This window comes from Heterodontus francisci, unplaced genomic scaffold (assembly GCF_036365525.1).
Source record: "Heterodontus francisci isolate sHetFra1 unplaced genomic scaffold, sHetFra1.hap1 HAP1_SCAFFOLD_683, whole genome shotgun sequence".
Lineage (NCBI taxonomy): Eukaryota > Metazoa > Chordata > Chondrichthyes > Heterodontiformes > Heterodontidae > Heterodontus > Heterodontus francisci.
In genome coordinates this window covers 277,747-301,448 of record NW_027140515.1, presented here as the reverse complement: position 1 = coordinate 301,448, position 23,702 = coordinate 277,747, and the positions used below count along the sequence as shown (strand labels likewise).

General features: G+C 47.0%; 1 protein-coding gene across 9 annotated transcripts in view; it reads right to left on the bottom strand.

The window, feature by feature from the left end:
- Positions 1-23,702, bottom strand: part of LOC137360040 (forkhead box protein P2-like) — a 192,534-nt gene that overhangs the window by 141,318 nt on the left and 27,514 nt on the right. For all 9 annotated transcript variants that reach the window (XM_068025632.1, XM_068025636.1, XM_068025629.1 and 6 more), the window contains exons 5-9: positions 23,436-23,528; positions 21,506-21,593; positions 20,351-20,434; positions 17,888-18,053; positions 16,190-16,266 (exon numbers count right to left, since the gene is read on the bottom strand). In XM_068025632.1, coding sequence (XP_067881733.1) covers positions 16,190-16,266; positions 17,888-18,053; positions 20,351-20,434; positions 21,506-21,593; positions 23,436-23,528 — 508 coding nt within the window. The remainder of the gene's footprint in view (positions 1-16,189; positions 16,267-17,887; positions 18,054-20,350; positions 20,435-21,505; positions 21,594-23,435; positions 23,529-23,702) is intronic.

Genomic DNA, 23,702 nt, shown 5'->3' with positions numbered 1-23,702 from the left:
TGTGGGATATATCAGGGTGTTACAGTGCGGGATGTGGGATATATCAGAGAGTTACAGTGAGGGGGTGTGGGGTATATCAAAGTATTACAGTGAGGGGTGAGGGATTTTTCAGAGTGTTACAGTGAGGGGTGTTGGATATATCAGAGTGTTACAGTGAGGGGAGTGGGATATATCAGAATGTTACAGTGAGGGGTGTGGGATATATCAGAGTGTTACATTGAGGGGTGTAGGATATATCAGAATGTTACAGTGAGGGGGTGTGGGGTATATCAAAGTGTTACAGTGAGGGGTGAGGGATTTTTCAGAGTGTTACAGTGAGGGGTGTTGGATTTATCAGAGTGTTACAGTGAGGGGTGTGGGATATATCAGAGTTTTACCGAGTGGGGTGTCGGGTATATCAGTGTGTTACAGTGAGAGGTGTGGGATATATCAGAGTTTTACCATGAGGGGTGTGGGGTATATCACAGTGTTACAGTGAGGGGTGTGGGATATATCAGTGTTTTACCATGAGGGGTGTGGGGTATATCACAGTGTTACAGTGAGGGGTGTGGGATATATCAGTGTGTTGCAGTGAGGGGTGTGGGATATATCAGAGTGTTACAGTGAGGGGTGTGGGGTATTTCAGTGTGTTACAGTGAGAGGTGTGGGATATATCAGGGAGTTACAGTGAGAGGTGTGGGATGTATCAGAGTGTTACAGTGAGGGGTGTGGGATATATCAGTGTGTTACAGTGAGGGGTGTGGGATATATCAGTTTGTTGCAGTGAGGGGTGTGGGAGAAATCAGAGTTTTACCATGAGGGGTGTGGGATATATCACAGTGTTACAGTGAGGGGTGTGGGGTATATCAGGGTGTTACAGTGCGGGGTGTGGGGTATATCAGAGTTTTACCGAATGGGGTGTCGGGTATATCAGAGTGTTACAGTGAGGGGTGTGGGATATATCAGGGTGTTACAGTGCGGGATGTGGGATATATCAGAGAGTTACAGTGAGGGGGTGTGGGGTATATCAAAGTATTACAGTGAGGGGTGAGGGATTTTTCAGAGTGTTACAGTGAGGGGTGTTGGATATATCAGAGTGTTACAGTGAGGGGAGTGGGATATATCAGAATGTTACAGTGAGGGGTGTGGGATATATCAGAGTGTTACATTGAGGGGTGTAGGATATATCAGAATGTTACAGTGAGGGGGTGTGGGGTATATCAAAGTGTTACAGTGAGGGGTGAGGGATTTTTCAGAGTGTTACAGTGAGGGGTGTTGGATTTATCAGAGTGTTACAGTGAGGGGTGTGGGATATATCAGAGTTTTACCGAGTGGGGTGTCGGGTATATCAGTGTGTTACAGTGAGAGGTGTGGGATATATCAGAGTTTTACCATGAGGGGTGTGGGGTATATCACAGTGTTACAGTGAGGGGTGTGGGATATATCAGTGTTTTACCATGAGGGGTGTGGGGTATATCACAGTGTTACAGTGAGGGGTGTGGGATATATCAGTGTGTTGCAGTGAGGGGTGTGGGATATATCAGAGTGTTACAGTGAGGGGTGTGGGGTATTTCAGTGTGTTACAGTGAGAGGTGTGGGATATATCAGGGAGTTACAGTGAGAGGTGTGGGATGTATCAGAGTGTTACAGTGAGGGGTGTGGGATATATCAGTGTGTTACAGTGAGGGGTGTGGGATATATCAGTTTGTTGCAGTGAGGGGTGTGGGAGAAATCAGAGTTTTACCATGAGGGGTGTGGGATATATCACAGTGTTACAGTGAGGGGTGTGGGGTATATCAGGGTGTTACAGTGCGGGGTGTGGGGTATATCAGAGTTTTACCGAATGGGGTGTCGGGTATATCAGAGTGTTACAGTGAGAGGTGTGGGATATATCAGAGTGTTACAGTGAGGGGTGTGGGATATATCAGTTTTTTACAGTGAGGGGTGTGGGATATATCAGTGTTACAGTGAGGGTTGTGGGATATATCAGGGTGTTATAGTGAGGGGTGTGGGATATATCAGAGTGTTACAGTGAGGGGTGTGGGATATGTCAGTTTTTTACAGTGAGGGGTGTGGGATATATCAGTGTTACAGTGAGGGTTGCGGGATATATCAGGGTGTTACAGTGCGGGGTGTGGGGTATATCAGAGTTTTACCATGAGGGGTGTGGGATATATCAGAGTGTTACAGTGAGAGGTGTGGGATATATCAGAGAGTTACAGTGAGGGGTGTGGGATATATCAGAGTGTTACAGTGAGGGGTGTGGGTTATATCAGAGTGTTACAGTGAGGGGTGTGGGATATATCAGAGTGTTACAGGGAGGGGTGTGGGATATATCAGTTTGTTACAGTGAGGGGTGTGGGGTATATCAGAGTGTTACAGTGAGGGGTGTGGGATATATCAGGGTGTTACAGTGCGGGATGTGGGATATATCAGAGAGTTACAGTGAGAGGTGTGGGATATATCAGAGTGTTACAGTGAGGGGTGTGGGATATATCAGAGTGTTACAGTGAGCGGTGTGGGATATATCAGAGTGTTGCTGTGAGGGGTGTGGGATATATCAGTTAGTTGCAGTGAGGGGTGTGGGATATATCAGAGTTTTACCATGAGGGGTGTGCGATATATCACAGTGTTACACTGAGGGGTGTGGGGTATATCAGGGTGTTACAGTGCGGGGTGTGGGGTATATCAGAGTTTTACCGAGTGGGGTGTCGTGTATATCAGAGTGTTACAGTGAGAGGTGTGGGATATATCAGAGTGTTACAGTGAGGGGTGTGGGATATATCAGTTTTTTACAGTGAGGGGTGTTGGATATATCTGTGTTGCAGTGAGGGTTGTGGGATATATCAGGGTGTTACAGTGCGGGGTGTGGGGTATATCAGAGTTTTACCATGAGGGGTGTGGGATATATCAGAGAGTTACAGTGAGGGGTGTGGGATATATCAGAGTGTTACAGTGAGGAGTGTGGGGTATATCAGACTGTTACAGTGAGGGGTGTGGGATATATCAGAGTGTTACAGTGCGGGGTGTGGGGTATATCAGAGTTTTACCATGAGGGGTGTGGGATATATCAGAGAGTTACAGTGAGGGGTGTGGGATATATCAGAGTGTTACAGTGAGGAGTGTGGAGTATATCAGAGTGTTACAGTGAGGGGTGTGGGAAATATCAGTTTGTTACAGTGAGGGGTGTGGGGTATATCAGAGTGTTACAGTGAGGGGTGTGGGATATATCAGGGTGTTACAGTGCGGGATGTGGGATATATCAGAGTGTTACAGTGAGGGGTGTGGGATATATCAGAGTGTTACAGTGAGGGGTGTGGGGTATATCAGAGTGTTACAGTGAGGGCGTGTGGGGTATATCAGAGTGTTACAGTGAGGGGTGTGCGTTATATCAGAGTGTTGCTGTGAGGGGTGTGGGATATATCAGAATGTTACAGTGAGGTGTGTGGGATATATCAGAGTGTTACAGTGAGGGGTGTGGGATATATCAGACTGTTGCAGTGAGGGGTGTGGGATATATCAGAGTGTTACAGTGAGGGGTGTGGGTTATATAAGAGTGTTAAAGTGAGGGGTGTGGGATATATCAGACTGTTACAGTGAGGGGTGTGGGATATATCAGATTGTTACAGTGAGGGGTGAGGGATATATCAGAGTGTTACAGTGAGGGGTGTGGGATATATCAGAGTGTTACAGTGAGGGGTGTGGGATATATCAGTTTGTTACAGTGAGGGGTGTGGGATATATCAAAGTGTTAGAGTGAGGGGTGTGGGATATATCAGTTTGCTACAGTGAGGGGTGTGGGATATATCAGAGTGTTACAGCGAGGGGTGTGGGATATATCAGAGTGTTTCAGTGATGGGTGTGGGATATATCAGTTTGTTACAGTGAGGGGTGTGGGATATATCAGAGTGTTACAGTGAGGGGTGTGGGATATATCAGTTTGTTACAGTGAGGGGTGTGGGGTATATCAGAGTTTTACCATGAGGGGTGTGGGATATATCAGAGAGTTACAGTGAGGGGTGTGGGATATATCAGTTTGTTACAGTGCGGGGTGTGGGGTATATCAGAATTTTACCATGAGGGGTGTGGGATATATCAGAGAGTTACAGTGAGGGGTGTGGGATATATCAGTTTGTTACAGTGCGGTGTGTGGGGTATATCAGAGTTTTACCATGAGGGGTGTGGGATATATCAGAGAGTTACAGTGAGGGGTGTGGGATATATCAAAGTGTTACAGTGAGGGGTATGGGATATATCAGTTTGTTACAGTGAGGGGTGTGGGATATATCAGAGTGTTACAGTGAGGGGTGTGGGATATATCAGTTTGTTACAGTGAGGGGTGTGGGATATATCAGAGTGTTACAGTGAGGGGTGTGAGATATATCAGTTTGTTACAGTGAGGGGTGTGGGATATATCAAAGTGTTACAGTGAGGGGTGTGGGATATATCAGTTTGTTATAGTGAGGGGTTTGGGATATATCAGAGTGTTACAGCGAGGGGTGTGGGATATATCAAAGTGTTACAGTGAGGGGTGTGGGATATATCAGTTTGTTACAGTGAGGGGTGTGGGATATATCAGTTTGTTACAGTGAGGGGTTTGGGATATATCAGAGTGTTACAGTGAGGGGTGTGGGATATATCAGTTTGTTACAGTGAGGGGTGTGGGATATATCAGAGTGTTACAGTGAGGGGTGTGGGATATATCAGTTTGTTACAGTGAGGGGTGTGGGATATATCAGTTTGTTACAGTGAGGGGTGTGGGATATATCAGAGTGTTACAGTGAGGGGTGTGGGGTATATCAGAGTTTTACCATGAGGGGTGTGGGATATATCAGAGAGTTACAGTGAGGGGTGTGGGATATATCAAAGTGTTACAGTGAGGGGTGTGGGATATATCAGTTTGTTACAGTGAGGGGTGTGGGATATATCAGTTTGTTACAGTGAGGGGTTTGGGATATATCAGAGTGTTACAGTGAGGGGTGTGGGATATATCAGAGTTTTACCATGAGGGGTGTGGGATATATCAGTTTGTTACAGTGAGGGGTGTGGGGTATATCAGAGTTTTACCATGAGGGGTGTGGGATATATCAGAGAGTTACAGTGAGGGGTGTGGGATATATCAAAGTGTTACAGTGAGGGGTGTGGGATATATCAGTTTGTTACAGTGAGGGGTGTGGGATATATCAGTTTGTTACAGTGAGGGGTTTGGGATATATCAGAGTGTTACAGTGAGGGTTGTGGGATATATCAGTTTGTTACAGTGAGGGGTGTGGGATATATCAGAGTGTTACAGTGAGGGGTGTGGGATATATCAGTTTGTTACAGTGAGGGGTGTGGGATATATCAGTTTGTTACAGTGAGGGGTGTGGGATATATCAGAGTGTTACAGTGAGGGGGTGTGGGATATATCAGTTTGTTACAGTGAGGGGTTTGGGATATATCAGAGTGTTACAGTGAGGGGTGTGGGATATATCAGTTTGTTACAGTGAGGGGTTTGGGATATATCAGAGTGTTACAGTGAGGGGTGTGGGATATATCAGTTTGTTACAGTGAGGGGTTTGGGATATATCAGAGTGTTACAGTGAGGGGTGTGGGATATATCAGTTTGTTTCAGTGAGGGGTTTGGGATATATCAGAGTGTTACAGTGAGGGGTGTGGGATATATCAGTTTGTTACAGTGAGGGGTGTGGGATATATCAGAGTGTTACAGTGAGGGGTGTGGGATATATCAGTTTGTTACAGTGAGGGGTGTGGGATATATCAGTTTGTTACAGTGAGGGGTGTGGGATATATCAGAGTGTTACAGTGAGGGGTGTGGGATATATCAGTTTGTTACAGTGAGGGGTGTGGGATATATCAGTTTGTTACTGTGAGGGGTGTGGGATATATCAGAGTGTTACAGTGAGGGGGTGTGGGATATATCAGTTTGTTACAGTGAGGGGTGTGGGGTATATCAGAGTTTTACCATGAGGGGTGTGGGATATATCAGAGAGTTACTGTGAGGGGTGTGGGATATATCAGAGTGTTACAGTGAGGGGTGTGGGATATATCAGAGTGTTACAGTGAGGGGTGTGGGATATATCAGTTTGTTACTGTGAGGGGTGTGGGATATATCAGAGTGTTACAGTGAAGGGTGTGGGATATATCAGAGTGTTACAGTGAGGGGGTGTGGGATATATCAGTTTGTTACAGTGAAGGGTGTGGGATATATCAGATTGTTACAGTGAGGGGTGTGGGATATATCAGTTTGTTACTGTGAGGGGTGTGGGATATATCAGTTTGTTACAGTGAGGGGTGTGGGATATATCAGAGTGTTACAGTGAGGGGTGTGGGATATATCAGTTTGTTACTGTGAGGGGTGTGGGATATATCAGTTTGTTACAGTGAAGGGTGTGGGATATATCAGTTTGTTACTGTGAGGGGTGTGGGATATATCAGAGTGTTACAGTGAAGGGTTTGGGATATATCAGAGTGTTACAGTGAGGGGTGTGGGATATATCAGAGTGTTACAGTGAGGGGTGTGGGATATATCAGTTTGTTACTGTGAGGGGTGTGGGATATATCAGTTTGTTACAGTGAAGGGTGTGGGATATATCAGTTTGTTACTGTGAGGGGTGTGGGATATATCAGTTTGTTACAGTGAAGGGTGTGGGATATATCAGTTTGTTACTGTGAGGGGTGTGGGATATATCAGTTTGTTACAGTGAAGGGTGTGGGATATATCAGAGTGTTACAGTGAGAGGTGTGGGATATATCAGTTTGTTACAGTGAAGGGTGTGGGATATATCAGTTTGTTACTGTGAGGGGTGTGGGATATATCAGAGTGTTACAGTGAGAGGTGTGGGATATATCAGTTTGTTACAGTGAAGGGTGTGGGATATATCAGTTTGTTACTGTGAGGGGTGTGGGATATATCAGAGTGTTACAGTGAAGGGTTTGGGATATATCAGAGTGTTACAGTGAGGGGTGTGGGATATATCAGAGTGTTACAGTGAGAGGTGTGGGATATATCAGAGTTTTACCATGAGGGGTGTGGGGTATATCAGAGTGTTACAGTGAGGGGTGTGGGATATATCAGTGTTTTACCATGAGGGGTGTGGGGTATATCACAGTGTTACAGTGAGGGGTGTGGGATATATCAGTGTGTTGCAGTGAGGGGTGTGGGATATATCAGAGTGTTACAGTGAGGGGTGTGGGGTATTTCAGTGTGTTACAGTGAGAGGTGTGGGATATATCAGGGAGTTACAGTGAGAGGTGTGGGATGTATCAGAGTGTTACAGTGAGGGGTGTGGGATATATCAGTGTGTTACAGTGAGGGGTGTGGGATATATCAGTTTGTTGCAGTGAGGGGTGTGGGAGAAATCAGAGTTTTACCATGAGGGGTGTGGGATATATCACAGTGTTACAGTGAGGGGTGTGGGGTATATCAGGGTGTTACAGTGCGGGGTGTGGGGTATATCAGAGTTTTACCGAATGGGGTGTCGGGTATATCAGAGTGTTACAGTGAGAGGTGTGGGATATATCAGAGTGTTACAGTGAGGGGTGTGGGATATATCAGTTTTTTACAGTGAGGGGTGTGGGATATATCAGTGTTACAGTGAGGGTTGTGGGATATATCAGGGTGTTACAGTGAGGGGTGTGGGATATATCAGAGTGTTACAGTGAGGGGTGTGGGATATGTCAGTTTTTTACAGTGAGGGGTGTGGGATATATCAGTGTTACAGTGAGGGTTGCGGGATATATCAGGGTGTTACAGTGCGGGGTGTGGGGTATATCAGAGTTTTACCATGAGGGGTGTGGGATATATCAGAGTGTTACAGTGAGAGGTGTGGGATATATCAGAGAGTTACAGTGAGGGGTGTGGGATATATCAGAGTGTTACAGTGAGGGGTGTGGGTTATATCAGAGTGTTACAGTGAGGGGTGTGGGATATATCAGAGTGTTACAGGGAGGGGTGTGGGATATATCAGTTTGTTACAGTGAGGGGTGTGGGGTATATCAGAGTGTTACAGTGAGGGGTGTGGGATATATCAGGGTGTTACAGTGCGGGATCTGGGATATATCAGAGAGTTACAGTGAGGGGTGTGGGATATATCAGAGTGTTACAGTGAGGGGTGTGGGATATATCAGAGTGTTACAGTGAGCGGTGTGGGATATATCAGAGTGTTGCTGTGAGGGGTGTGGGATATATCAGTTTGTTGCAGTGAGGGGTGTGGGATATATCAGAGTTTTACCATGAGGGGTGTGGGATATATCACAGTGTTACACTGAGGGGTGTGGGGTATATCAGGGTGTTACAGTGCGGGGTGTGGGGTATATCAGAGTTTTACCGAGTGGGGTGTCGTGTATATCAGAGTGTTACAGTGAGAGGTGTGGGATATATCAGAGTGTTACAGTGAGGGGTGTGGGATATATCAGTTTTTTACAGTGAGGGGTGTGGGATATATCTGTGTTGCAGTGAGGGTTGTGGGATATATCAGGGTGTTACAGTGCGGGGTGTGGGGTATATCAGAGTTTTACCATGAGGGGTGTGGGATATATCAGAGAGTTACAGTGAGGGGTGTGGGATATATCAGAGTGTTACAGTGAGGAGTGTGGGGTATATCAGACTGTTACAGTGAGGGGTGTGGGATATATCAGAGTGTTACAGTGCGGGGTGTGGGGTATATCAGAGTTTTACCATGAGGGGTGTGGGATATATCAGAGAGTTACAGTGAGGGGTGTGGGATATATCAGAGTGTTACAGTGAGGAGTGTGGAGTATATCAGAGTGTTACAGTGAGGGGTGTGGGATATATCAGTTTGTTACTGTGAGGGGTGTGGGATATATCAGAGTGTTACAGTGAGGGGGTGTGGGATATATCAGTTTGTTACAGTGAGGGGTGTGGGGTATATCAGAGTTTTACCATGAGGGGTGTGGGATATATCAGACAGTTACTGTGAGGGGTGTGGGATATATCAGAGTGTTACAGTGAGGGGTGTGGGATATATCAGAGTGTTACAGTGAGGGGTGTGGGATATATCAGTTTGTTACAGTGAGGGGTGTGGGATATATCAGAGTGTTACAGTGAGGGGTGTGGGATATATCAGTTTGTTACAGTGAGGGGTGTGGGATATATCAGAGTGTTACAGTGAGGGGTGTGGGATATATCAGTTTGTTACAGTGAGGGGTGTGGGATATATCAGTTTGTTACTGTGAGGGGTGTGGGATATATCAGAGTGTTACAGTGAGGGGGTGTGGGATATATCAGTTTGTTACAGTGAGGGGTGTGGGGTATATCAGAGTTTTACCATGAGGGGTGTGGGATATATCAGAGAGTTACTGTGAGGGGTGTGGGATATATCAGAGTGTTACAGTGAGGGGTGTGGGATATATCAGAGTGTTACAGTGAGGGGTGTGGGATATATCAGTTTGTTACTGTGAGGGGTGTGGGATATATCAGAGTGTTACAGTGAAGGGTGTGGGATATATCAGAGTGTTACAGTGAGGGGGTGTGGGATATATCAGTTTGTTACAGTGAAGGGTGTGGGATATATCAGATTGTTACAGTGAGGGGTGTGGGATATATCAGTTTGTTACTGTGAGGGGTGTGGGATATATCAGTTTGTTACAGTGAGGGGTGTGGGATATATCAGAGTGTTACAGTGAGGGGTGTGGGATATATCAGTTTGTTACTGTGAGGGGTGTGGGATATATCAGTTTGTTACAGTGAAGGGTGTGGGATATATCAGTTTGTTACTGTGAGGGGTGTGGGATATATCAGAGTGTTACAGTGAAGGGTTTGGGATATATCAGAGTGTTACAGTGAGGGGTGTGGGATATATCAGAGTGTTACAGTGAGGGGTGTGGGATATATCAGTTTGTTACTGTGAGGGGTGTGGGATATATCAGTTTGTTACAGTGAAGGGTGTGGGATATATCAGTTTGTTACTGTGAGGGGTGTGGGATATATCAGTTTGTTACAGTGAAGGGTGTGGGATATATCAGTTTGTTACTGTGAGGGGTGTGGGATATATCAGTTTGTTACAGTGAAGGGTGTGGGATATATCAGAGTGTTACAGTGAGAGGTGTGGGATATATCAGTTTGTTACAGTGAAGGGTGTGGGATATATCAGTTTGTTACTGTGAGGGGTGTGGGATATATCAGAGTGTTACAGTGAGAGGTGTGGGATATATCAGTTTGTTACAGTGAAGGGTGTGGGATATATCAGTTTGTTACTGTGAGGGGTGTGGGATATATCAGAGTGTTACAGTGAAGGGTTTGGGATATATCAGAGTGTTACAGTGAGGGGTGTGGGATATATCAGAGTGTTACAGTGAGAGGTGTGGGATATATCAGAGTTTTACCATGAGGGGTGTGGGGTATATCAGAGTGTTACAGTGAGGGGTGTGGGATATATCAGTGTTTTACCATGAGGGGTGTGGGGTATATCACAGTGTTACAGTGAGGGGTGTGGGATATATCAGTGTGTTGCAGTGAGGGGTGTGGGATATATCAGAGTGTTACAGTGAGGGGTGTGGGGTATTTCAGTGTGTTACAGTGAGAGGTGTGGGATATATCAGGGAGTTACAGTGAGAGGTGTGGGATGTATCAGAGTGTTACAGTGAGGGGTGTGGGATATATCAGTGTGTTACAGTGAGGGGTGTGGGATATATCAGTTTGTTGCAGTGAGGGGTGTGGGAGAAATCAGAGTTTTACCATGAGGGGTGTGGGATATATCACAGTGTTACAGTGAGGGGTGTGGGGTATATCAGGGTGTTACAGTGCGGGGTGTGGGGTATATCAGAGTTTTACCGAATGGGGTGTCGGGTATATCAGAGTGTTACAGTGAGAGGTGTGGGATATATCAGAGTGTTACAGTGAGGGGTGTGGGATATATCAGTTTTTTACAGTGAGGGGTGTGGGATATATCAGTGTTACAGTGAGGGTTGTGGGATATATCAGGGTGTTACAGTGAGGGGTGTGGGATATATCAGAGTGTTACAGTGAGGGGTGTGGGATATGTCAGTTTTTTACAGTGAGGGGTGTGGGATATATCAGTGTTACAGTGAGGGTTGCGGGATATATCAGGGTGTTACAGTGCGGGGTGTGGGGTATATCAGAGTTTTACCATGAGGGGTGTGGGATATATCAGAGTGTTACAGTGAGAGGTGTGGGATATATCAGAGAGTTACAGTGAGGGGTGTGGGATATATCAGAGTGTTACAGTGAGGGGTGTGGGTTATATCAGAGTGTTACAGTGAGGGGTGTGGGATATATCAGAGTGTTACAGGGAGGGGTGTGGGATATATCAGTTTGTTACAGTGAGGGGTGTGGGGTATATCAGAGTGTTACAGTGAGGGGTGTGGGATATATCAGGGTGTTACAGTGCGGGATGTGGGATATATCAGAGAGTTACAGTGAGGGGTGTGGGATATATCAGAGTGTTACAGTGAGGGGTGTGGGATATATCAGAGTGTTACAGTGAGCGGTGTGGGATATATCAGAGTGTTGCTGTGAGGGGTGTGGGATATATCAGTTTGTTGCAGTGAGGGGTGTGGGATATATCAGAGTTTTACCATGAGGGGTGTGGGATATATCACAGTGTTACACTGAGGGGTGTGGGGTATATCAGGGTGTTACAGTGCGGGGTGTGGGGTATATCAGAGTTTTACCGAGTGGGGTGTCGTGTATATCAGAGTGTTACAGTGAGCGGTGTGGGATATATCAGAGTGTTGCTGTGAGGGGTGTGGGATATATCAGTTTGTTGCAGTGAGGGGTGTGGGATATATCAGAGTTTTACCATGAGGGGTGTGGGATATATCTGTGTTGCAGTGAGGGTTGTGGGATATATCAGGGTGTTACAGTGCGGGGTGTGGGGTATATCAGAGTTTTACCATGAGGGGTGTGGGATATATCAGAGAGTTACAGTGAGGGGTGTGGGATATATCAGAGTGTTACAGTGAGGAGTGTGGGGTATATCAGACTGTTACAGTGAGGGGTGTGGGATATATCAGAGTGTTACAGTGCGGGGTGTGGGGTATATCAGAGTTTTACCATGAGGGGTGTGGGATATATCAGAGAGTAACAGTGAGGGGTGTGGGATATATCAGAGTGTTACAGTGAGGAGTGTGGAGTATATCAGAGTGTTACAGTGAGGGGTGTGGGAAATATCAGTTTGTTACAGTGAGGGGTGTGGGGTATATCAGAGTGTTACAGTGAGGGGTGTGGGATATATCAGGGTGTTACAGTGCGGGATGTGGGATATATCAGAGTGTTACAGTGAGGGGTGTGGGATATATCAGAGTGTTACAGTGAGGGGTGTGGGGTATATCAGAGTGTTACAGTGAGGGCGTGTGGGGTATATCAGAGTGTTACAGTGAGGGGTGTGGGTTATATCAGAGTGTTACTGTGAGGGGTGTGGGATATATCAGAATGTTACAGTGAGGTGTGTGGGATATATCAGAGTGTTACAGTGAGGGGTGTGGGATATATCAGACTGTTGCAGTGAGGGGTGTGGGATATATCAGAGTGTTACAGTGAGGGGTGTGGGTTATATCAGAGTGTTAAAGTGAGGGGTGTGGGATATATCAGACTGTTACAGTGAGGGGTGTGGGATATATCAGATTGTTACAGTGAGGGGTGAGGGATATATCAGAGTGTTACAGTGAGGGGTGTGGGATATATCAGAGTGTTACAGTGAGGGGTGTGGGATATATCAGTTTGTTACAGTGAGGGGTGTGGGATATATCAAAGTGTTAGAGTGAGGGGTGTGGGATATATCAGTTTGCTACAGTGAGGGGTGTGGGATATATCAGAGTGTTACAGCGAGGGGTGTGGGATATATCAGAGTGTTTCAGTGATGGGTGTGGGATATATCAGTTTGTTACAGTGAGGGGTGTGGGATATATCAGAGTGTTACAGTGAGGGTTGTGGGATATATCAGTTTGTTACAGTGAGGGGTGTGGGGTATATCAGAGTTTTACCATGAGGGGTGTGGGATATATCAGAGAGTTACAGTGAGGGGTGTGGGATATATCAGTTTGTTACAGTGCGGGGTGTGGGGTATATCAGAATTTTACCATGAGGGGTGTGGGATATATCAGAGAGTTACAGTGAGGGGTGTGGGATATATCAGTTTGTTACAGTGCGGTGTGTGGGGTATATCAGAGTTTTACCATGAGGGGTGTGGGATATATCAGAGAGTTACAGTGAGGGGTGTGGGATATATCAAAGTGTTACAGTGAGGGGTATGGGATATATCAGTTTGTTACAGTGAGGGGTGTGGGATATATCAGAGTGTTACAGTGAGGGGTGTGGGATATATCAGTTTGTTACAGTGAGGGGTGTGGGATATATCAGAGTGTTACAGTGAGGGGTGTGGGATATATCAGTTTGTTATAGTGAGGGGTTTGGGATATATCAGAGTGTTACAGCGAGGGGTGTGGGATATATCAAAGTGTTACAGTGAGGGGTGTGGGATATATCAGTTTGTTACAGTGAGGGGTGTGGGATATATCAGTTTGTTACAGTGAGGGGTTTGGGATATATCAGAGTGTTACAGTGAGGGGTGTGGGATATATCAGTTTGTTACAGTGAGGGGTGTGGGATATATCAGAGTGTTACAGTGAGGGGTGTGGGATATATCAGTTTGTTACAGTGAGGGGTGTGGGATATATCAGTTTGTTACAGTGAGGGGTGTGGGATATATCAGAGTGTTACAGTGAGGGGTGTGGGGTATATCAGAGTTTTACCATGAGGGGTGTGGGATATATCAGAGAGTTACAGTGAGGGGTGTGGGATATATCAAAGTGTTACAGTGAGGGGTGTGGGATATATCAGTTTGTTACAGTGAGGGGTGTGGGATATATCAGTTTGTTACAGTGAGGGGTTTGGGATATATCAGAGTGTTACAGTGAGGGGTGTGGGATATATCAGAGTTTTACCATGAGGGGTGTGGGATATATCAGTTTGTTACAGTGAGGGGTGTGGGGTATATCAGAGTTTTACCATGAGGGGTGTGGGATATATCAGAGAGTTACAGTGAGGGGTGTGGGATATATCAAAGTGTTACAGTGAGGGGTGTGGGATATATCAGTTTGTTACAGTGAGGGGTGTGGGATATATCAGTTTGTTACAGTGAGGGGTTTGGGATATATCAGAGTGTTACAGTGAGGGGTGTGGGATATATCAGTTTGTTACAGTGAGGGGTGTGGGATATATCAGAGTGTTACAGTGAGGGGTGTGGGATATATCAGTTTGTTACAGTGAGGGGTGTGGGATATATCAGTTTGTTACAGTGAGGGGTGTGGGATATATCAGAGTGTTACAGTGAGGGGGTGTGGGATATATCAGTTTGTTACAGTGAGGGGTTTGGGATATATCAGAGTGTTACAGTGAGGGGTGTGGGATATATCAGTTTGTTACAGTGAGGGGTTTGGGATATATCAGAGTGTTACAGTGAGGGGTGTGGGATATATCAGTTTGTTACAGTGAGGGGTTTGGGATATATCAGAGTGTTACAGTGAGGGGTGTGGGATATATCAGTTTGTTACAGTGAGGGGTTTGGGATATATCAGAGTGTTACAGTGAGGGGTGTGGGATATATCAGTTTGTTACAGTGAGGGGTGTGGGATATATCAGAGTGTTACAGTGAGGGGTGTGGGATATATCAGTTTGTTACAGTGAGGGGTGTGGGATATATCAGTTTGTTACAGTGAGGGGTGTGGGATATATCAGAGTGTTACAGTGAGGGGTGTGGGATATATCAGTTTGTTACAGTGAGGGGTGTGGGATATATCAGAGTGTTACAGTGAGGGGTGTGGGATATATCAGTTTGTTACTGTGAGGGGTGTGGGATATATCAGAGTGTTACAGTGAGGGGGTGTGGGATATATCAGTTTGTTACAGTGAGGGGTGTGGGGTATATCAGAGTTTTACCATGAGGGGTGTGGGATATATCAGAGAGTTACTGTGAGGGGTGTGGGATATATCAGAGTGTTACAGTGAGGGGTGTGGGATATATCAGAGTGTTACAGTGAGGGGTGTGGGATATATCAGTTTGTTACTGTGAGGGGTGTGGGATATATCAGAGTGTTACAGTGAAGGGTGTGGGATATATCAGAGTGTTACAGTGAGGGGGTGTGGGATATATCAGTTTGTTACAGTGAAGGGTGTGGGATATATCAGAGTGTTACAGTGAGGGGTGTGGGATATATCAGTTTGTTACTGTGAGGGGTGTGGGATATATCAGTTTGTTACAGTGAGGGGTGTGGGATATATCAGAGTGTTACAGTGAGGGGTGTGGGATATATCAGTTTGTTACTGTGAGGGGTGTGGGATATATCAGTTTGTTACAGTGAAGGGTGTGGGATATATCAGTTTGTTACTGTGAGGGGTGTGGGATATATCAGAGTGTTACAGTGAAGGGTTTGGGATATATCAGAGTGTTACAGTGAGGGGTGTGGGATATATCAGAGTGTTACAGTGAGGGGTGTGGGATATATCAGTTTGTTACTGTGAGGGGTGTGGGATATATCAGTTTGTTACAGTGAAGGGTGTGGGATATATCAGTTTGTTACTGTGAGGGGTGTGGGATATATCAGTTTGTTACAGTGAAGGGTGTGGGATATATCAGTTTGTTACTGTGAGGGGTGTGGGATATATCAGTTTGTTACAGTGAAGGGTGTGGGATATATCAGAGTGTTACAGTGAGAGGTGTGGGATATATCAGTTTGTTACAGTGAAGGGTGTGGGATATATCAGTTTGTTACTGTGAGGGGTGTGGGGTATATCAGAGTGTTACAGTGAGAGGTGTGGGATATATCAGTTTGTTACAGTGAAGGGTGTGGGATATATCAGTTTGTTACTGTGAGGGGTGTGGGATATATCAGAGTGTTACAGTGAAGGGTTTGGGATATATCAGAGTGTTACAGTGAGGGGTGTGGGATATATCAGAGTGTTACAGTGAGGGGTGTGGGATATATCAGTTTGTTACTGTGAGGGGTGTGGGATATATCAGAGTGTTACAGTGAAGGGTTTGGGATATATCAGAGTGTTACAGTGAGGGGTGTGGGATATATCAGAGTGTTACAGTGAGGGGTGTGGGATATATCAGAGTGTTACAGTGAGGGGTGTGGGATATATCAGTTTGTTACTGTGAGGGGTGTGGGATATATCAGAGTGTTAGAGTGATGTGCTTGTCGTATTTGGACTTTTGTAAATGCTCACCCATCTGATTAGTGCTGCATAGGTTAATGGAGGACGAACATTGCAAATTCTGTAATACTCCAAAGCGGGATTGATATCTAAACATCAAAGAAGGAAGACAAATGAAGCAAAAAATATATTGGATTGAAAACAAAGCACAAATTAACAAATGAATCCCTCGTTATACTGAACCCTGTTGCAGTGAACACCCCCTTTATAATAAACCCTGTTACAGTCATAGAGTCATAGAGATATGCAGCACAGAAGCAGGCCCTTCGACCCATCGTGTCTGTGCCGGCCATCAAGCACCTATCTATTCTAATCCCATTTTCCAGCACTTGGCCCGTAGCCTTGTATGCTATGGCATTTCAAGTGCTCATCTAAATACTTCTTAAATGTTGTGAGGGTTCCTGCCTCTCCCACCTCTTCGGGCAGTGCGTTCCAGATTCCAACCACCCTCTGGGTGAAAATATCTTTCCTCAAATACCCTCTAAAACTCCAGCCCCTTACCTTAAATCTATGCCCCCTGGTTACTGACCCCTCCGCTAAGGGAATAAGTTTCTTCCTATCTACCCTATCAATGCTCCTCATAATTTTGTATACCTCAATCATGTCCCCCCTCAGCCTTCTCTGCTCTAAGGAAAACAACCTTAGCCTATCCATTCTCTCTTCATAGCTGAAATGCTCCAGCCTGGTGAATCTCCTCTGCACCCTCTCCAGTTCAATCACATCCTTCCTATAGTGTGGTGACCAGAACTGTACACAGTACTCCAGCTGTGGCCTAACTAGCATTTTATACAGCTCCATCATAACCTCCCTGCTCTTATATTCCATGCCTTGGCTAATAAAGGCAAGTATCCCATATGCCTTCCCAACCACCTTATCTACCTGTGCTGCTGCCTTCAGTGATCTATGGACAAGTACACCAAGGTCCCTCTGACCCTCTGTACTTCCTAGGGTCCTACCATCCATTGTATATTCCCTTGCCTTGTTAGTCCTCCCAAAATGCATCACCTCACACTTCTCAGGATTAAATTCCATTTGCCACTGCTCCGCCCATCTTACCAGCCCATCTATATCGTCCTGTAATCTAAGGCTTTCCTCCTCACTATTTACGACACCACCAATTTTCGTGTCATCTGCGAACTTACTGATCATACCTCCTATATTCACGTCTAAATCATTAATGTACACTACAAACAGCAAGGGTCCCAGCACCGATCCCTGTGGTACACCACTGGTCACAGGCTTCCACTCGCAGAAACAACCCTCGACCATCACCCTCTGCCTCCTGCCACTAAGCCAATTTTGGGTCCAATTTGCCAAATTGCCCTGGATCCCATGGGCTCTTTCTTACCTTCTTAAACAATCTCCCATGTGGGACCTTATCAAAAGCCCTTACTGAAGTCCATGTTGACTACATCAACTGCTTTATCCTCATCTAGTCACCTCCTCGAAAAATTCAATCAAGTTATTTAGACACGATCTCCCCCTGACAAAGCCATGCTGACTATCCCTAGTTCATCCCCTCTTTATACTAAACCCTGTCTCTTTAATGAACTGCCTTTTCATGAAGGCTGCCCTCACCATCGATCATCCTTCCACTGCACTTTCGCCCCTTTAAACAGGTTACTGTCCTGCAGGACCCAAAGGGTACATCGAGCAATTGCGGCTTGATGTGGACATAAACCCAGTATCTCGCCCGTTCCCGGGAAGTACCTGAGAAGAGGACGCTGTGTTTTTCCTGGAGGCGGTGCCGAGCCAGTGTGCGAGTCTCACTGTTCCCCAAACCAACGGCAGACGATGCTCCGAGCCTGGCCCGCTCGGAGATGAACGGTGCAGCGTAGGATGCCGTCAGCTCCTTCATCGGACCCTCCAGCGCTTTCTTTGGGACAGTAACAGTGTTACAGTGAGCGTTGCAGATTACCCTGGCATGCCGTGCGAACACTTCATCAATAAAAATGTGCAGCGTGTTCAGCCGTCTGCTTCATCCTCCCCTGTCTTGCATCAGCTCCCCACCCCACTGCCTCCTCTCACGCCCTGAAGACGTGACTCCTGCCTTCGCACGGAACTGTCCGGAGACAATCCAACTGGGGTGTCGCGGCCCCACAGTTGTCCGAACTTGACCCCCGCCCCCAGGTGCAAGGGGCAGTGGCTTGCGATCAGTGACTGATACCCCACCTCCGTTCACTGATTGCTTCCGGGGGCCAATGGCCCGACCATCTTTAGCTGCTTCATCAATGACCTTCCTTCAATCATAAGGTCAGAAGTGGGGATGTTCGCTGATGATTACACAATGTTCAGCACCATTCGTGACTCCTCAGATACTGAAGCAGTCCGTGTAGAAATGCAGCAAGACCTGGACAATATCCAGGCTTGGGCTGATAAGTGGCAAGTAACATTCGCGCCACACAAGTGCCAGGCAATGACCATCTCCAACAAGAGAGAATCTAACCATCTCCCCTTGACATTCAATGGCATTACCATCGCTGAATCTCCCACTATCAACATCCTGGGGGCTACCATTGACCAGAAACTGAACTGGAGTAGCCATATAAATACTGTGGCTACAAGAGCAGGTCAGAGGCTGGGAATCCTGCGGCGAGTAACTCACCTCCTGACTCCCCAAAGCCTGTCCACCATCTACAAGTGTGATGGAATACTCTCCACTTGCCTGGATGGGTGCAGCTCCAACAACACTCAAGAAGCTCGACACCATCCAGGACAAAGCAGCCCGCTTGATTGGCACCCCATCCACAAACATTCACTCCCTCCACCACCGACGTACAGTGGCAGCAGTGTGTACCATCTACAAGATGCACTGCAGCAATGCACCAAGGTTCCTTCAACAGCACCTTCCAAACCCGTGACCTCTACCACCTAGAAGGACAAGGGCAGCAAATACATGGGAACATCACCACCTGCAAGTTCTCGTTCAAGTCACACACCATCCTGACTTGGAACTAGATCACCGTTCCTTCACTGTCGCTGGGTCAAAATCCTGGAACTCCCTTCCTACCCCACATGGACTGCAGTGGTTCAAGAAGGCAGCTCACCACCACCTTCTCAAGGGGCAATTAGGGATGGGCAATAAATGCTGGCCTGGCCAGCGACGCCCACATCCCATGAACAAGTAGAAAAAGTCCTACCTGCATTAGCTGAGTGTCACTGAGGGCCAATGGGCTGCAGCCATACCCTTGTCACTGCCCAGCCAGCCCCTGTCAGGACTGATTTAACACAGTACAGACTGGGCATGGTCCAACATGATTGGCAACTGATTTAACTGGAGAAAGGTATGCTCAGTATGAATTAATTCATTGTATTCAGTAATGTCGCTGGATCACTGTGGAGAGTCACCACACACACACAGACACACACACAGACACACACAGATACACACACACACACACAGATACACACACACACACACAGATACACACACACACACAGATACACACACACACACACACATACAGATACACACACACACACACAGATACACACACACACACAGATACACACACACACACACACAGATACACACACACACACACACAGATACACACACACACACAGATACACACACACACACACACAGATACACACACACACACACACAGATGCAGACACACACAGACACATACAGATACACACACTCAGATACACACACACACAGATACACACACACAGCCAGATACACACACACACACACATACAGATACAAACACTCACACACAAAAATACAGACACACACACACACTCACACGCACACACAGATGCAGACACACACAGATGCAGCCACACACAGATACACACACCCAGATACAGACACACAGACACATACAGATACACACACTCAGATACACACACACACCCAGATACACACACACACACAGAGATGCAGACAAACACTCACACATAAAAATACAGACACACACACACACACACAGATGCAGACACACACAGATACACACACCCAGATACATACACACACAGATACACACACACACACACACACACACACAGATACAGACAAACACACACACACAAAAATACAGAAACACACACACACATCACAGACTCACACTCACACACTCAGACACAGTCAAACACAAACACACACCAGGAGCAAGCACTCATTGTGTTACTCATATACACGCCCTCCCTCCCTCCCTTACTGACCAGAGAATGCAGCGGGTGCTGTTCAGAGACTTTCATCTCCAGCTGTGTCTGCATCGCCAGTAGTCGCTCCTTCTCGAACACCAGCTGTACAGGAAGAGAATAAAACCCACAAGTTAATGTCGAACTGTCACGTTTCCCTCCAGTTATCTGCTGAACCAAGGAATGGTAATTAAACAGATTCCAGCCCAGACTCAACAATCTGGCACTTTATCCCGGAATCTTCCTTTCCGACAGTCAATGACATTGAAGTGCAGCTACTGTTATTCTGTCAATAGGCACGACATCGGCTGCACAGCAAGATCCCAACAAGTGAAAGGAATGACCGAGTCAGGTCCCACAAGCCAAACGTGACATGATCGGAGGCTGCCTGAGTGAGTTACTGCCTCCAAATCCCTCCGCGTCCTACCTCCAAACTGCCTCAGTGACCTACCTGGAAGCTGACTGTTCCTCCCTCCCTCACCTGCCCTCCCTCACTGACCATCTTCACCCTTCACTCCCTCACCTTCCCTCCCTCACCCTTCACTCCCTCACCCTTCACTCCCTCACCTTCCCTCCCTCACTGACCATCTTCACCCTTCACTCCCTCACCTTCCCTCCCTCACCCTTCACTCCCTCACCCTTCACTCCCTCACCTTCCCTCCCTCACTGACCATCTTCACCCTTCACTCCCTCACCTTCCCTCCCTCACCCTCCCTCCCTCACCCTCCCTCCCTCACCTTCCCTCCCTCACCCTTCACTCCCTCATCCTCCCTCCCTCACCTTCCCTCCCTCACTGACCATCTTCACCCTTCACTCCCTCACCTTCCCTCCCTCACCCTTCACTCCCTCACCCTCCCTCCCTCACCCTCCTTCCCTCACCTTCCCTCACTGACCATCTTCACCCTTCACTCCCTCACCTTCCCTCCATCACCCTCCCTCCCTCACCCTCCCTCCCTCACCTTCCCTCCCTCACCCTTCACTCCCTCACCCTCCCTCCCTCACCTTCCCTCCCTCACTGACCATCTTCACCCTTCACTCCCTCACCTTCACTCCCTCACCTTCCCTCTCTCACCCTTCACTCCCTTACTCTCCCTCCCTCACCTTCCATCCCTCACTGACCAGCCTAGGCTGTGAGCATCCCTGTCTACCTGGTTGCTGTGGTTACAGTTGACCCACCTTTGATTCCAGCTGATTGACCTTCTCCTTCTGGATCAGACATTGTGCAGTACTGGTGTCATTGAGACAATGGACCTCGTCTAGATGCCTGTTGTCAAAAGGAAAGGGAGGGCATTAGTGTTTATGAGGTAAAGTAGCCGGGATGAGTGAAGAGAAGCTGGGTGAACAGGCAGAATATTTACAAACCGCAGAGGGTGAACAGCCGTAAAGAAGCTGTAGGTGGTGGGAATCCAGCACCGAGCTCCCGTAACAAACCCAACACTGTCTGACTGATGGTCAGACCCTCACACACACACACACACACACACACATCACACAACACTGTCTGACTGATGGTCAGACCCTCACACACACACTCACACACACACACAAAACACTGTCTGACTGATGGTCAGACCCTCACACACACACTCACACACACACACAAAACACTGTCTGACTGATGGTCAGACCCTCACACACACACTCACACACACACACAAAACAGTGTCTGACTGATGGTCAGACCCTCACACACACACTCACACACACACACAAAACACTGTCTGACTGATGGTCAAACCCTCACACACACACTCACAGACACACGCACACACACACACACAACACAGTCTGACTGATGGTCAGACCCTCACACACACACTCACACACACACACACACATCACACAACACAGTCTGACTGATGGTCAAACCCTCACACACACACTCACACACACACACATCACGCAACACTGTCTGACTGATGGTCCGACCCGAACACACATAGACACACACACACAAAACAGTTGTTGACTGATGGTCAGACCCTCACACACACACTCACAGACACACACACACAACACAGTCTGACTGATGGTCAAACCCTCACACACACACATACACACACACAACACAGTCTGACTGATGGTCAGACCCTCACACACACACACACATCACACAACACTGTCTGACTGATGGTCAGACCCTCACACGCACACTCACACACACACACAAAACACTGTCTGACTGATGGTCAAACCCTCACACACACACACACACACACAACACAGTCTGACTGATGGTCAGACCCTCACACATACACACACACACATCACACAACACTGTCTGACTGATGGTCAGACCCTCACACACACACACACACACATCACACAACACAGTCTGACTGATGGTCAGACCCTCACACACACACTCACACACACACACATCACACAACACTGTCTGACTGATGGTCCGACCCGCACACACATAGACACACACACACACAAAACAGTTGTTGACTGATGGTCAGACCCTCACACACACACACACACACACACACAACACAGTCTGACTGATGGTCAGACCCTCACACACACACACACATCACACAACACTGTCTGACTGATGGTCAGACCCTCACACACACACTCACACACACACACAAAACACTGTCTGACTGATGGTCAAACCCTCACACACACACACACACACACACACACACAACACAGTCTGACTGATGGTCAGACCCTCACACACACACACGCACACACACACATCACACAACACTGTCTGACTGATGGTCAGACCCTCACACACACACTCACACACACACACACACAAAACACTGTCTGACTGATGGTCAAACCCTCACACACACACACACGCACACACACACACACAACACAGTCTGACTGATGGTCAGACCCTCACACACACATAGACACACACACACAAAACAGTTGTTGACTGATGGTCAGACCCTCACACACACACTCACAGACACACACACACAACACAGTCTGACTAATGGTCAGACCCTCACACACACACACACACACACACACACACACAAAAACACTGTCTGACTGATGGTCAGACCCTCACACACACACACACACACACACACCCGGCACTGTCTGACTGACATCTGAAACAAATAATTCAACTTACTTCAAGAAGGACTCATATTCGTTGAACAGCTGCTCACATCCTGGCCATTTACAGAAACCATGGAAGAAGAGGGGATTCAACAAACCAGGATCACTGTAGAAAGAGGACACAGTGCAGGTCATTAATAGTGAGATAAGACTGTTTTCCTGTACAAAACACACCACAACACCCTTTCCAGCTTTAACACAGAAACACACACTCTCCACCTGTAGCACAGAAACACACACTTTTCGCCTGGAACAGGCCCACACACTTTCTGCCTGTAAT